Genomic DNA, 16,168 nt, shown 5'->3' with positions numbered 1-16,168 from the left:
CATTGCTGTGAGATATCTACCAGAATAGACCACTCAGACACAGGTTTAAGGCAATAGAAAGTATTTATTAGACAGCTGGTGACTACGCCGAGTGTTTTCAGGACCCAAGTGAAGTCTTAAGCCTCCCTCCCTCCCTTCCTCTCTCCCTCCCTTCCTTTCTCTCTCTCTCTCTCTCTCTCTCTCTCTCTCTCTCTCTCTCTCTCTCTCACACACACACACACACACACACCATACAACACACACACAAAACAAAACAAAACCATATCCTGGGTTGACACACCTTAATTAGCAATAACAGAAGTGGAGCTATGGAAGCCAAAAAGCAAGGTTAGTACATTTAGGGACTTTCCCAGAACTACAGGATTTGAGGGATTAGATCTTGTTCCTGTTTTGGCAGGTGTTGCTGACTACCTGCTGGGTTCCAAGGCCTAAGTGGTACTTCCATCATGGTATCAGTTGTGCTAAGGTCTAGGGCCTACTAAGTTCTGGGTCATGTTACAACATCATAATGACTTTGTGGAAAGGAATACCTTAAAGTTGTAACTAGAGCTGGAGAGATGGCTCAGAGGTTAAGAGCACTGGCTGCTCTTCCAGAGGTTCTGAGTTCAATTCTCAGCAACCACATGGAGGTTCACAGCCATCTGTAATGAGATCTGGTGCCCCCTTCTGGTGTGTATGCATACATGTCAGCAGAAGACTGTATACATAATAAATAAATCTTTAAAAAACATAAATTTGTAACTAAGAATTACAAAATATAAAATTATAATTTGACTAAATTTAAATAAATCAAATTAAAAATCAATCCATCAGTGCTTAGGAGCAAATACTGCTCTTGCAGAGGACATCATGTAGCTCACAACCAATTATTAACTCCAGGTCCATGGGATCAGATACCATCTCTGGCTTCCTGGAGTACTGCACTCATGTGCACAAACCCACACACAGACATGAACTTATACACATAATTCTAAATAAAGCCTTTTTATTTATTATTACTACTAGTAGTAGTAGCTTTTTCGAGACAGGGTTTCTCTGTGTAGCTTTGGAGCCTATCCTGGCACTCACTGTGTAGACCAGGCTGGCCTCAAACTCACAGAGATCCACCTGCCTCTGCCTCCCGAGTGCTGGGATTAAAGGCGTGTGCACCAACACCACCTGGCCAAAATAAAGCGCCCCCCCCAAAAAAAAGGACCTCTGCTCACCTAAAAGCAACCATGAAGATGAACACAATACTCACATGTGGAAGGCAAATGCATGTGGCCCGCGCAGCCAGTGCGTGATCACTGTCTGGGAAAATAGCAGAACCCCCAAGCCTCAATGAGGAAAATAAGTTACCAAGAGAAAAATACTTCAAAGTTTTGACTGCCACTTCACAGAAGGGGAAATACAAACATTCAAGAAATACAGTAGGACTTTTTGTGGTTTGTTTTGCTTTGCTGCAGTGCTGTATATGTGTGTGTGTGGGGGGGTAGGACATATCCAGGGCAGATAGGGAGATCCAGGGTGGGTGGGGAGGCTCCAAACAGATAGGGAGGCCAGGACAAGCCTGCATTTCTCTCTGCACACCCAGGCCTGGTATCACTTTCTAGCGGCTGCCCAAGCAGTTCTACTGTTGATAGGCAGGCTGGGTTCTGTCTTCACAGCCCTGCATGCCAGCATCTAAGCATCCCCTCTTGCCAGATCCACACCCACTACATCCCAGGGCACTCCTGAGTGTGGTGTGTACTTAGGAGGAGTGCACTAGTCATGTTCACATGTGCGTGCCCCTGTCCACCCCCCATTTCTGTTTTGGGCATCCTCAAACTCCAAAATCATGGATTATGGTATAGAACTCATTACAACAGAGGTCTGCCAAAGACCGGGGGTCAGCATACCACACAGCAGGGGTCAAGAAGGTACTCTTGGGTCTGAGGGATTCCAATAGCATATGGTGTATTTATGGATTTCTGGAAGGAACAAACGACAGACTCGCCCTAATGGTTTGTGTACATTTATATAGCAGCAGATGGCAATAACTGAACAAAATAGAGTTTCCTTTGGAAAGACAGCTGGAATTATCAGTATTTCAAATCACATATTATTTCATCAAGAAAGCCATGGTTACAAATTACAACTTGTCCATAGATATATATGCATAAGATTGTGTGTGTGTGTGTGTGTGTGTGTGTGTGTGTGTGTGTGTGTGTGTGTTTTGCTGGCAACCAAACTCAAGTCTTTGTACATATGAAGCATTTGTTCTGTAGAGCTACATTCCAGCCTTACTGTTTACAGTCGGGAGGGAAAAGGAAACAACCTAAAAGTTCATCATTAGGAAGGTAGCTACACAAAATTATTCTTACTACTTTCATATCATGGATTACCATTCAAAAGAGTATGTAGGACTTCTCATACTGGTACAAAAATTGGTAAGATGTATAGTTGAGGAGCTGGAGAGACGGCTCCGTGGTTAAGAGCACGCTTTGCTGTTGCAGAGGTCCAAGGTTTTATTCCCAGCACCCACATGGCAGCTAACTACCTATTACAGTACCAGGGGATCCAATGCCCCCTTCTAACCTCCGTGGGCACCAGGAACACATATGGTACACAGACACATATATATTTAGAAAAACATTTGTGCATGTAAAGCAAAAGAAACAAATTGTTTTTTAAGCATTATAAGCATTTAAAAATGATGTATTGATCAGAGTGGGAAAAGCCAGGGAGGACACCACCCACAGTTTGTATAAGTAAAGGTAGATGTTTATACGTATGTGCTTGCCCAAGCATAGCCTATAACTGGAAGGACCCATGAGAAACTGAACTGTGGCTGTTTTTATGAAAGAGAACTGAGAAATCCAGAAAGAAAAACACACACCTTGAAATGTTTGAACATTACAAGTATATTTATGAATTTCTTAGATTGACCAAATATTGACATTTCCAAAAATGGAATTTGAAATGAATGGTGGCTATGGATATGCCCTCTATATAATAATATAATATACACCATTAGGCTGAAGTTGACCATTGTTGGCTCCCAGCATCTGGAGTATCAACATTCAAGAGTGACCATACAGGGAGAAGGCAAGAGTGATTCAATGGAAGTGGGGCTGTGAGTAAAAGCTGGCACTACAGAGGACAGAGCAGAGGCCCCACCTGCGCAGGGGACAGAGACTCAGAAACTAGGACTGTTATCTAAATAAGCACACAAAGGCTTTGGCACCTTGTTGTTCTTTTAAAGCAGCGTGCTGAGAGCTAGGTAATCAGAGGGTCTCAGAGCTCAGTGCTAAAGATGCCCTGAGAATTCCTGACATTCAGAGGGAGTGGCCAGTCTGGGCTACTTGGGAGAAGGAAGAAAGAAGAGGGAGGAGGAGACAAAGGAGGAGGAGGAAGAGGAGGGAAGAGAAAGAAAAATAAAAGAAAATATTAACTGACTCACTGCTTTTTAGCAATAAATACATGTTCACAGAGAAGGGATTTGAATTTTAGAACCAGTCAGGTGTCATTGGCCAGTTTTGCTAAAGAAGTGAGAAATCCAATTAAGCAATTGCTTTTTTAGCTAAAGAAAAGTAAAGAAAGCCATGAAATGAGAATTGCCGGCTGCTCCGGTGCCCCTTAAAAACTGCCTGTGATGGTCAGGCCGCCAAAGGATGCTTTAGAAGTGATGCCTCGACAGCATCGTGGGGATGTGGCTCAGGCTCCCAAGGGGCCGCCCTGAAGGAGACCCACTTAGAAGTGTCGTTTCTGTTTCCTTGTGGCGAAGCGGGGCGAGCAGGGACGCAGCCCTCTCAGCTCTTCTTGCGCAGCTGGTTGTACTGTGCACGGCCAAGGATGGGCTCCATGACGCTGGGCCTAAAGAAGCTGTCGCTGACCCTGCGAGCAGGCTTCTCTCGGGGCATGGCCAGGAAGCCGGGACGCGCCGACGTCTCCGCCTTGTCGTCAAGACCGGGGCAGGAGGGCGCGCTGAGCCCCCGCACGTTGCGCAAGCTGCCGCGAGGCTGGCCTGGGCGCTGTGCGGACTCCGGACTGGCGGGCCTCGCCCCGGACCCCTTGCGCTCGGCCTCTTCTGGCGGGTTATCGATGTCTCTGAATTCGCTCTCGGGCTCCATCAGGGACAGCCTGGGAAGCTGACAGCCAGGCACTCTTGTTAGGAGTCACTGCCCTTTCTATGGCCTTTGGCATATTTCCCCTCCCACCCCCACCCCCGGGGCAGCCATCACAAGGGCACAGACTGGGGTATAGGCCATAAGGATGAAGGGCATCCGGGAGACCCCTAAGGTTCTAAGAACTCTGATCGCCTCTGGTAGTGGGCGCAGTCCCCCTCCTTGAAGCATGACACCCACCCACTTTCAATGATTGAGTAACCTTTCCCCTGGCTAGCTCTAGGGGCACCTCCTGTTCTTTTTCAACATGCTCAACCTCTAACTTCCTTTGGAGAGGGTCTCAGGGATTCCCAAAAAGATGGCATTAGTCTTGCCCCACCTCCCCGCAGGTTGATAGAGCTGACATAGGGCCAGCTACTGTCCTTCGAATGCACAGCCTACTGCTCCAGGTACCCTGAAAGCCTATTGCCAGGCCCTTCCTCTGGGAGCTGAAGTGAGAGGGTTGAGCCTCTAGGGACTCACAGACCAACGACTCCATCATCAAATGGGAGGCACAAAGTAGGGAAGAGGTCTGAGGCCAGGGCTGTGAACATGTGACTCTGGGCTGGGAAAGATCAGTGTGTAAGAAGGTTTTGAGTACTGAAGATTGGAGAAGTTGGAGAAGGGTCTCCAGGGGCTGGAAGGGAGGCGGTGGAGGGGGGTCTACATCTCCTTCAGTCAAATCTACCTTGGGAGTAGGTGTCCCCGTGGTGGGACTCACCGGCACATAGTGTACTACGGTGTCTACCACGTTATCAGTAACACCCTTCAGGGCATCGGATAGGGACATGGCCCTCCCTTTGGTGGAGGACACAGCCTGGGCTGGCGTGAGGTGCAGGATCCTTCCCACCGTGCCCAGCACAGCCGCAGGTGCCCAGGTCACTGCTGAGATGGTGTTCCGGAGAGTCTTCTGCATGGTGTGTACCACGCCACCTAGGAGGCCTCTCTGGTTGGGCAGGGCTGTTACCTGTGGGCCAGAGAACCGTTAGCCCCTGCCCTACATCAGTTCCTCTGACCCTTTTCCTAACCACCAGCCCAGAGCCAGGAGGGAAACAAGGACACAAAATAGAAACAAAAAATAAAACAGCAACAACAATAAAAAAAATTAAAAAAAAAAAAAAACCCTAGGCCTGGGTCTGTCCCTAGCTGCGGATAGGCCTAAGGCATGTCACTTCCTCTCTCTTGAACCCCAGTCTCTCTGTCTGCAAAATGGAGCAGCAATGGCCGCCCTGCCTACTTTTGTGGGTGTTGTGGAGCCCGCTGAGGGACACAGAGATACTGAGTCGGCTGTGGATTGGGGGTGACCTGGGGACAGAGTCCTTTATTCTACCCTGCCCCTCTACTGCTCTCCCCGACCCCTGGGCCGTGAGGCCTTAGGCTCTCACTCTCTTCATCACCTCCCTGACGCTCTCTTCAACCTCCGATCCCTCTTCTTCCTCCTCCTCGTCTGTCTCCTCTCCTTCGGTGGTGTCCGTCTGGTCATCATGGCTTTCATCCTGGGAGGCTGCTAAGTTGTGCAGCCAGGGCACTCGCACCTCACTCCGTCGCCGGGACACCACCTGCATGGCTGCTGATGCGCCCCACTGGGCCAGGCTGCTCTGAGGGAGGATGGCAGAGGGAGCTGGCTCAGTGGGCCCCTCTAGGCTGTAAGGTCCTTGTCTCAGGAGCAGGGGCAGGGGTGGTGAGCAGAGGCTGGCCCCACAGGGTTTCAGATATATATATATATCTTTGTTTTATTTTATGCGTATGCATATGTGCCTGGTGCCCACAGAGGTCAGAAGAGAGCATCAGATTCCCTTGAACCGGAGTTATGGGCGGGTCTGAACCTGGATCCTCTGCAACAGCAACAAGTGTTCTTAACCACTGAATCACCTACTTAGTCTCTCCCCCAGCATTTTTATTAGTAATAGCTTGTCATTGAACATACATAGTTAGCATAGAACTCTGGCGATTTTTGTAAGCACACCCTATGTAGCTATAGCAGATGGAGACAGAGAATATTTCAACACCCCAAGAGTAAGTCTCAGCCGGGTGTTGGTGGCGCATGCCTTTAATCCCAACACTCGGGAGGCAGAGGCAGGAGGAGCTCTGTGAGTTCAAGACCAGCCTAGTCTATAGAGTTACAGGACAGCCTCCAAAGCCACAGAGAAACCCTGTCTCAAAAAAAAAAAAAAAAAAAAAAAAGTCTCTTCAATCTGTATTCCCCAGTCTGTGGCACATGTTCTGACTTTACAGCCACACATTCTTTCTGGCCATTCTCTTTTTAGTGTTAAGATGGAATCCGGGGCTCTTCCCTACAAAGCTTGAGCTTGTATCCCCAACCTGGATGCTTATTCATTTATTTTTATTTACATTTATTTTTTAAGACAAGGTCTCATTATGTAATCCTGGCTGGCGGGAACTCACTGTGTAGATCAGGCTGGCCTTAAACTTGCAGGGATCCTCCTGTCTTGCTTCTTAAGTGACCCAGCCCCTAAGAGTTGTCTTTTGACCTTGGCACAGGGGCCATCATGCCATCATAGCATGCATCCCCCTATATCTCAGAAGGGGAGGACGACAACACACAGAGTAATAATAAGTCAAAATCAAATTTGAAAAAGATTTCCACTCACATCCAGGTGTGATGGGAAACACTTGCAATCCCGACACTTATAAGGTGGAGGCAGAAAGATTGCCACAAATTAAGGGCTAACCTGGGCCACAGGATGAAACCCTAACTCAAAAAAAATTAGTCAATTAAAGTTTAAAAAATAAAGTAAAAGGACATTTCACATGACTGAAAAGCAGTCACTTCCTGCTGACTCCTGGGTTTTCTCTTGTAGTTCTGCAGGTGTGTGGCCTCGAGTAAGCAGAGCAAGCAAACACTCTACTACCCAGCTGCAGCCCAGTCCAGACACCTCCATGTCCTCATTGTTTCATTTGTCTCTGGTTTTCTGTCTGTCTTTGTCTAAGGGTCTTCTGTTGTTGTCTTTTGAAATAGGGTCTCACCATATAGCTTGGATATGCTAGAACTCACTCTGTAGACAAAGCTGGTCTTGAACTTGAAGAAATCCCCCTGCCTCTGACTCCCAGGTGTGGAGATTATTAGTCTGTGTTTATATGCCTGACTTTAATGTTTTTTCTTCTTCTTCCTTTCCTTTTTTCCCCTCTTAGTTTCCCACTAAGTTCTGTATTTCCAAAAACTGCAGCCTAACCTTATCAAGATGAATGGAGAAGCAGCTTGGCCTGGGTGTGGTGGGGGAGACAGGAGCCCCCAGAAGGAAAGACTGCAAATCTGCACAGTCTGGGGCAAAGGCTATTGGGATTCTCATCCCACTGGATGTGCTTTTTTTGTGATTTTTTTGTTTTGTTTATTTGTTTATGGGTGACACTTCTAGTGTTTTAGTAGCAAACGGAGGTGGGAAGGCCCACGTAAGAGGCCCACTTGGAGTCATGAATGTTGGGAGCCAGGGAGACTCCAAGGGAGGGTGGGGGAGACAGAAGAGGGTGATGGGGCAGGACCACCCACACGGTTTGTGTACTGCCCTTTCTCTTCTTCCACAGTCTGGGCAATTAGCCCACCATCCTCTTAAGCCCCTGTCTCTATGTCTAAAGTCACAGCCCAGCTTGAAGAATATTCCCAAGACAGAGGGACTGGGAAACCCACAGAGCAGGGGTTAGGCAGAGTTCTGAGCAGACACTCACCAGGGGTGCCACACCCGGGACCCACATGGCCAGAGAGTGGCCCTGCTTCAGGGCCCAGGCAGTGGTCTGCATGGTATGTCGAGAAAGAGTGTTGGCCAGGGTGCTGACCCTCCTCATGAGGCTGGGTTTGGCCTTGGGAGTTTTCTGGGCACGATGCCGTCCAGAAGCGGGGGCTGAATAGAAGATATGGAAGAAAACATCAAAAAGGGACTGAGGGGCCTGGAGAGACAGCTCAGCAGTTAAGAGCACTTGTCACTCTTGTAGAGGACTTGAATTCAATTCCCAGCACCAATTTGATAGCTCACAACCATCTGTAACTCCAGTTCCAAGGGATCCAAGATCCTCCTCTGGCTCTTGCAGGCAGTAGTCACACACGCTGTGTGCACACATCCATGCAGTCAAAACACTCATACATGTAAAATTTTGAAAGAATAAATACTATAGAAAATGGACTCAGGCTTGTACCTTGGGCCGGAAAACAGTTGCCTTACTTCTACCATGACCCCACTAGTGACAGCCAATGCCAGTTCCTTCTCTCTCTCACACACACACCTGGAATGGAGGGACTAAAGGACTGAGATCCTCTGGAGATTCTAAGGGGCATTCCCTATGCCAGCACAAGGCCAGCAATACTTGTAGTCTCCCACTGATCCCAGGGTAGCAAGCTAGTCTGGTGGGCAGGTACCTGACTCTTCCTTGGCTGGTGGCAGGAGGAACTCTACCACCTTCTCAATGCCTCCCAGAGCCAGATCAGCCCCTCCAGAGGCCAGTCGGCCAACTCGGGTGTTGGCAGCATATTCTGCTGTCTCTTTAGCCATCCCCAAGGCTAGCTCGCAGCTGGCCAGGACCTTGTCCGAAGTGCTTGCGATGGGCACACTGATGCTGTTCCTGGCACTTCGAAGGCGGGTAGAGATGGTGCCTTTCAGTTCAGAGGCAATCTGAGGAGTGTGGGGAGACAGTCAGCTGTTGGATTTCCTCACAGGCCCTGAGCCCAGCTCCCTGGAGGGCCCCATTTAAAGACCCAGGCACACGGGGGCATGACGGCACACACTTGTAATACAAGGACTGGAAGCTGAAGCAGAGGGATCACCATGAGTTTGGTACTATCTTTGGCTACATAGTGAACTCCAGACCAGCCTGGGCTATAGTACGAGATCCTGTCTAAACATTAAAAAATTAAAAATGGACCCAGGGACCAGCAAGAATATGTGGATATGTGGGAAAGGAAAAGGCCATCTTTGCTGTGCCGGCCACCTTGCTTCTACACTGTGTGAAGATCCATCCTTTGAGGATAGTCCTGATACCCTCATTCACACAAGGCATCCCTCTTCCAAAGCCCTACCCTCCCTCCTCTGTCTGTCCCTCAGCACACTGTTCACACTGATAGATAGATATGAATGGCCCTCTTGCAAGTTTTATGATGGAGTAATTTGCCTTCTTCCTCCTGAGACCCGGAAGCTGCTCTGTGACAAATACAAGTTGACTTGGTCTGGAGCACTAGAGAGGAGTGTATTCCACCTCAGGCTGTGTTTATTCATCTGCACAATGAGTGTAGCAAGTCCCATCACCAAGGATGACCTGGGAGGGCTCCATGAAGCCCATTCTTCAGCTGTTGGCAAGGGCAGGGTGGGGGAGATTTGTAGGACAGGTTGGTGGTTGGGCAGTAAAAGAGATGAGGTCATAGGCCTTATTGAAGCCAGCACTGGATAAGGCCAGAGGGAAGTGACTTGTTTAGTCTCGTGGTCCATAAAGTGTTGGATCTCGAGGCCATGTATGTAATCCCGAGATCCCAGTGAGAGGGATGCAAGATCTTAGGTAGCTGTTGTCATCACATAGTCCTATGAAAACCCACAGAGTCCCAGATCTCAAGGCCACAGTATCAGAAGGCTGTGCAATTATGGAGGGTCCACACTGGGGTTAGCCCTTCCTTCCGCCCCTTGAGGGGCATGAAAGTATCTGTCTGAGCTTATCTGAGGCATTTGCCTGCTATCCCAGACACCACCACTTTACCTGACCCCACAGAAAGAGGAAGCGGGGGTCTCCACCTGCCTAAGAAAGCGCTCACCCCGTGAACACAGAAAGTTACACAGCCAGGACATCAGCTGTTCTCCTTCCTGAGAGGAGGTCGCAACAGTGTAGGGAGCACTAGGGAAGAGGAAGGACTCACCTTTTCTGGAGGGTATTGAAGAGCCGGAATCTTTTCCTCCAGGTGGTCCAGGCCTCTGCAGGCCAACTCATTGGCAGCTGTGACTGAAAGGGAAAGGCTGTGTTGGGTGATCCTTGCCCCCTCCTGAGAAAATAACAGTGGCCTCCGTCTCAAAGGAAAGTACATTGGGACCCACAGATCCCAGCCCTTGGGCTACCAGGTCATCTGGAGCCAGAGACTCATTGCTATCTTTAGCCCCCAGGTAGGTACTTATGACGCCTTGAGAGCAGGGCCGTTTTAGAGACGGTAAGACCTGCACCTGCTCAGCATGTGGCTTTAACGAGTTCCACCGGTCTGAACACCAGGAAAGGCGCACAGGTGCCCCATTCTTTACCTCTAGGGCCCTGGACAGCAGCTCTCTGCTGCCCCCTCCTGTCAGGAGCCAGAGCCGACAGCCCATGTGTTTGTAAAGTGTGAATGCACAGGCAAACTTGATGGCAGCTCTATGAATCCCCACCAAAGGCTGTTCTCTCCACCCAACCTCCCTGTTCAGTGTTCAGGAAGGGTGTGAGGAAGTGAGAATCCATGAGGGAGTGTGCCAGGTGGCACCAGAGCTTTGCCATTGGCCTCAGGGGCACCAGGCCTGGTTTGGAGATGATGGAGTTACAGTCACGGCCAGAGCAGCTCCAGATTGTCCCTAGGACCAGTTTTAACCGCCAGCTGTCAAGATGGCTGCAGCTGAAAGGCGCCACAGGGAAGAGGACCCAGCTGCCCTGAGGAGTGGGACATGCCCCAGAGGATGCAGGTGTTTCTAGGGCACTCTGCCCGTGGTCTGCTGAGGATGTAGGCTCTGTGGCCAAGGTCATGGAAGGCACAGGTTTAAAGAGTATTTATAGGTACTCTTTCATGTTTCTTTGAAACAACAAAGAGCCCAGATGACTTTGGCTGTCTTCTGATTGGACAGAATAAGGGCACCCATGAGGGTTAGCATAGGGCCTTCAGTATTTTTATTATTATTATTAGTTGAATAAGTTTTTCTTGGATAACTTTATACACATCCCCACATCTTCTCTTGTCTCTCTTCCAATGTTGCCAACCCTCATATCTGTTTCTCATGTTCCTGTCATTTTTTTTTTTTTTTTTGTGACCCACTCAGTTTAACCAGGGCCATCTATGAGAACATGAATTTGAAATGGAGCCTTTAAGGCTTCCTTGCCTGGTTGCTGGGTAGAATCCTCACATAACCACAATCTATTAGGACGATAGAAGATGCTAGACTTCTCGGCGCTGCTTAGATTTCCCTCAACTCTGACAAGAGCTGAGTCTTTTTTGTTTTTTCCAGACAGGGTTTCTCTGTAGCTTTGGAACCTGTCCTGGAACTCACTCTGTAGACCAGGCTGGCCTCGAACTCACAGAGATCTGTCTGCCCCTGCCTCCTGCGTTCTGGGACTAAAGGCATGACCCACTACCAACCTGGCCGAGCTGAGTCTTAGAGACCACATTTTCTGATGGAGACAGGGTAAACCTTGTTCCTGCCCCCAGGTCCCTGCTTGATAGCTCTCTACTGCCCCACCTGTCCGAGGCCAGTAACAGCAGCCGGGTGAATGGGCCTTTTCTTTCCATGGTGCTCTTCTGCACTGCTAGGCCCTGCTTTCACTGAGACTTCCGGTTCATGACACTGCTCTTTCTGCTGTATTTGGAGCCCGCGTGACTCGAGATGTCCTGCCGCTGGCTCCACTCACCATTGCTCACATAGATTTGCCCATCTATCCCCCTGAAAATTCTTTGGGTGTCATTGTTAGCCTAGGATGTCCTAGGCTGGGCTGCAGCTGAGGCTGTATAGACACAAAGAGATCTGCATGTATGCCTCTATATCTGCAGATGATTAGACCAGGAAATTGAATATAGGCAGGCAAGGGAGGTGGACAAACAAGTTGTGAGATGATCAGATAGACTGGCAAGCAGACAGACAGATAGACATGGAATGACTATCAGTGGGCAGGCAGGCCATTGCCAGGTTCTATGAGAACTCACACTGGGTGGACAGCCTGCGGACCACCGGCTCCATGCTCCAGGCAGCCAGATTGCTGGCGCCCTGTACACCCTTCTCATAGGCATTGCACACAGACGCCACCAGGGGGTGGGCTTCCTTGGTGCTGTTGTAGGTCTTCTGGAAGCACTCACAGGTGCCGCTCACCACAGGCAGCTGCAGGACTCTATGGAGCACATTCTCCTGCTCCTGTGGGCAAAGAAAAAAGTTATACCCCACTCCCTGCTCAACCTCCCTGCAAGCTGACACTAGCCTGGGTCTTGCATGACGTTGGTGAGGCCAGCCCAAGTGTAAGGGAAACAGGGTGTCTATAAATGGCCCAGTCATAAGACCATGAAGGAGCCCACAGGGAAACTGAATCTGTCTGCCAGGCATTCCTGGTCACTACCTAGATTCTGGAGAACTCCTGAGGTGATCTGTACAAGCCAAATCCCATCTCCCTCCCAGATCATGCCTCTTAGACTGATAAAGTTAATGTATCTGTTAGTCCACCTTCAACTGGTAGCTTCATCTAAACATTTTAATGGTCTTTCTGAGATGTTTCGCCCATGTCTATAAATGCTGGACCACTGCCAAATAGGCTTGCCTTCCCTCGAACATCCCTTTCTACTGGGTAGAATATTATTCTCTCACTATCACCTCCTTGGTGAGACAGGGTCTCAACTAGCCATGGATGGCCTTGAACTCGCTACTTAGCTAAGGATGACATTGAACTCACTACTTAGCTAAGGATGACATTGAACTACTGATCCTACTGACTCCTCCTCCCAAATGCTGGGATTATAAACATGTGTCACCATGACCAACTTTTGATTCTCTTCCATCATGGCTGTGTCTGTCCTTGGGCTATCTCTACATCTGTCACCCTGTATGATTATGTGTGTCTGCCTCCTTTCTCCCAGGAGAATGTCCTCTAGTTCCCCAGTGCCTGTCTGAAAGCCTAACTCTGGAGAAATGAGCCATACATGGAGCTGTGCCTTGTAGAATATGTTTAGGATCTTCTTTATTTACGTTTTTTTCCTTTCTTTTTTCTTGTTCTGTGTATGTTTGTTTGTTTGTTTGTTTTGAGACAGGGTTTTACTGTGTAGCTCTGGCTGTCCTGTAACTTGCTTTGTAGATCAGGCTGCTCTAGAACTCACAGAGATCCGCCTGCCTCTGCGTCCCCAGTACTGGGACGAAAGGTGTGTGCCACCACCGCCCACAGGCTCTTCTTAACTACACAGAATAGCAGGATTTGGGCCTCCTGAGGTTCCTCAGCAAGACTCCTTTCCAGAAAGTCTCACTAGACTTGTATTTGGAAATCTCCTTGGGTGGGCTTGATGCCTCCACAGAGTGGCTGGCTCCCTAGTTGGATGACTGCTGAGCTCAAGTCTGCCTCCACACCCTGCCCCACAGGAACAACCCTGGACAAATCTACTTCACCTTTTGTGTGTCAGCCCATCACATACTTCAAGTTAGGTGTGACTCCCTGCAAAAGTCCCTTCACTATAGGCAATAGCTACATTTCCTATCTTAGTTTATAAGTGGATCACACAATGGGCTTGTGACCCTTTCCTCCTGACACTTTATGATTTGGCATGGCCTTTCTTAAGATATACGACTCCATTTTTTGTTTGTTTGATTTTTTTTTTTTTCCGAGACAGGTTTCTCTGTGGCTTTGGAAGCTGTCCTGGAACTAGCTCTTGTAGACCAGGCTGGTCTTGAACTCACTGAGATCCACCTGCCTCTGCCTCCTGAGTGCTGGAATTAAAGGTGTGCGCCACCACTGCCGGGCTATAACACTCCATTTTTAAGTTGGTACTCCAGTGAATCTGAGCCTTTGTGTGTAGTGGAGTCATCTCTTACCAAAGCATTTTGCTTTGTCAGCATTTACATAATTACACTTTAGCTAGTAGAAAGAGCCCAATCTTCCAGTGAAAGAATGGATCTGGTCTCCTAGTAGGAAGCAACATTTACTAGAGACCATTATGCTGTAGGGTTCCAGGGTGCCTTGATCTCAATCCTAACTGTAGTTTGCTGTTAGAAATATTTGAGATTCGGAGATAACTTTCCCAAGATCACACAGATAGTAAGTAGCAGAGGCAGGACTTCAGTCAGGTTTGATTTGATTTTTTTGTGTTTTTGAGAAAGGGTCTTGCTGGGTGTGGTGACACCCAGCACTTTAATCCCTGCAGTCCAGAGGCAGAGGCAGGCAGATCTTTGTGAGTTCAAGGCCAACCTGGTCTAAAAGAGAGTTCCAGGACAGCCAGAATTGTTACACAGAGAATCCCTGTCTCAAAAAACCAAACCAAGCCAAAGCAAACCAAAAACAATGAAAAAGGGATAGGGTCTCATTTAGTCCAGACTGGCCTTAAACTCATTATGTAACCAAGGCTGGACTGGCCTTCAGCATCTGATTCTCCTGCCTCTACCTCCCAAGTTCTGAGATTATAAACATGTGTCACTTATATTGGACTGCTTCCAAGTCAGGTTTGAAATGGAATATATGGAATGTACTTCCAAATAAATTAATGATTGGGAGAGGATGTGGCAGATTGGTCATGGGTTCATGGCCTTTGGAATTTGTCAACAATCCTGGGAACTTGTATGTATTTGCCTAGTCTTGTTAAGAACTGTCCATAGAAAAAGTAGTATGAGCCACTCTTCAAGGTTAACCCATCAGCTCCAGCTCTGTATGACTTTAGATGCACCCTGTGACATGCCATCAAGGAGACCTGTGTGGGCCAGGGGACCAAACAGCCATGTTATTTTAGCTTTTTGTCCTTCTGGTAAGTCAGTTATTAGAGGAGAAAGGGATTTAGACTACATGCGGAAACACCTTCTTTAACGCTTTGCGCAGTGCTTTCAAGGGTTTTGAACAAAGCTAAAGGAGAAAGGGGCTGGGAATGGAAAAAACCATTAACCGATAAGAAGACCTAACATTTTTTGTGACCCATTTACACATCTCTTACGATTTAGTACAAAAAAGGCAGTGATCCCTAGTACAGAGGTTCATCAAAGCCTAGTTTTGGATGAATTTAGTCTCCTACAGGCTCATACCTCTGAATTTTACTAACATCTGAACTGTACCCAAATCAGAGAGGTCTTGGCAAAGCAAATCAAGGACATTTTAATAAAAGTATCAGAATTACTTAAAATCATGGTGAGATCCAGGCCAGAGATAAATGCTGGACACATTGAAGTCCAGTGTATTCTCGCACACGGTGGCACAGGTAGTGCATTGCAGAGTCACAGACTATGCATGGGCACCCAATGGCAGACATGCTCATCTGGGTGGTGGACTGTTGTCTTGGGGTTTAGGACATGGCGATTTCTTTCCCTGTCTCTCCTTAGCCCCCAGCTGGCACTCCTATCCTTTTCTCCAAGGCTCTTAGACCAGACCATCACAGGCATCTTCTCTTTTTCCCAGTTCCCCAAACACCTCTGTTAATGGTGGCAAGGGCAGGAATAGTGGGACAGTGAATTCGGAACGTAGGTAGACACATCTTGCTTAGGTCCCCTGGCTCCCCTCTCTGCTCACTCCCTTCTCCCTTGGTGGCCCATTCCCCATCTCACATGAGCCCAGGTTACTTACAGGGAGGTCTCCATCCAGCAAAGTTGGGCCCTTGTTCATTGCCATCCTTCCTCTTCAGGCTGCAAAGCAGAGTCCCAGGTCCATCAGAAGCCCACAGACTTGCAAACCACAGGGTGGCTCCCTACCTCTCACAGCCACCCACAGTCACTGAGAGCTCAGCTGCCCTAGGTTGGGAGTGAATGTCACATAGAGAGGCCACTCCTTGGAGTCCCAACACACTGAGTCTCCTGGTCTGCTCAAAGTGAACTCCATAGTCTGCTCAAAATTGATGCTTTTTTTTAAAGGCTCAAGACAAAAGAAAATGTAGATAAGTTAGGTTGACGAGATAATGAGAGAAAAGGTTTAGGATGAAGTCTGGGGCTCTTAAATCAGAGTCCCAAAGAGACTAAAGAATGAGCGTCGGGTAGCGTTTACTTTTCTTCATGACAAAATTCTAGTTAATTACTATTTCCCTCTACTGCCAACTAGGTAAGCCTTCTCCTAAAAGAACTGTCTTCTGGATAAGCCAATGGCCACTCTGTGCCCTGGTCTTTCAACCTGTGTCTTTTCCTCAATGGTCTCTCTGCAGAGCTCTGCATCCCTCAGTAAGT

General features: G+C 48.3%; 1 protein-coding gene across 1 annotated transcript; it reads right to left on the bottom strand.

Annotated features, from left to right (window-relative positions):
• Positions 1–2,913: 2,913 nt before the first annotated feature.
• On the bottom strand, positions 2,914–15,623 carry Plin1 (perilipin 1). Its single transcript, XM_035441372.1, has 8 exons — positions 15,579–15,623; positions 11,989–12,193; positions 9,976–10,058; positions 8,494–8,746; positions 7,809–7,981; positions 5,522–5,722; positions 4,846–5,091; positions 2,914–4,109 (listed from the first exon to the last, which is right to left on the bottom strand). Exons 1-8 carry the CDS (start codon positions 15,621–15,623, stop codon positions 3,771–3,773), a joined length of 1,545 nt encoding a protein of 514 aa, XP_035297263.1. The 3' UTR covers positions 2,914–3,770.
• Between the last annotated feature and the right edge of the window lie 545 nt (positions 15,624–16,168).

The sequence above is a fragment of the Cricetulus griseus genome, chromosome 3 (genome assembly GCF_003668045.3).
Source record: "Cricetulus griseus strain 17A/GY chromosome 3, alternate assembly CriGri-PICRH-1.0, whole genome shotgun sequence".
Lineage (NCBI taxonomy): Eukaryota > Metazoa > Chordata > Mammalia > Rodentia > Cricetidae > Cricetulus > Cricetulus griseus.
The sequence above is the reverse complement of the archived record's forward strand: the minus strand, read 5'-3'. Positions and strand labels throughout refer to the sequence as shown.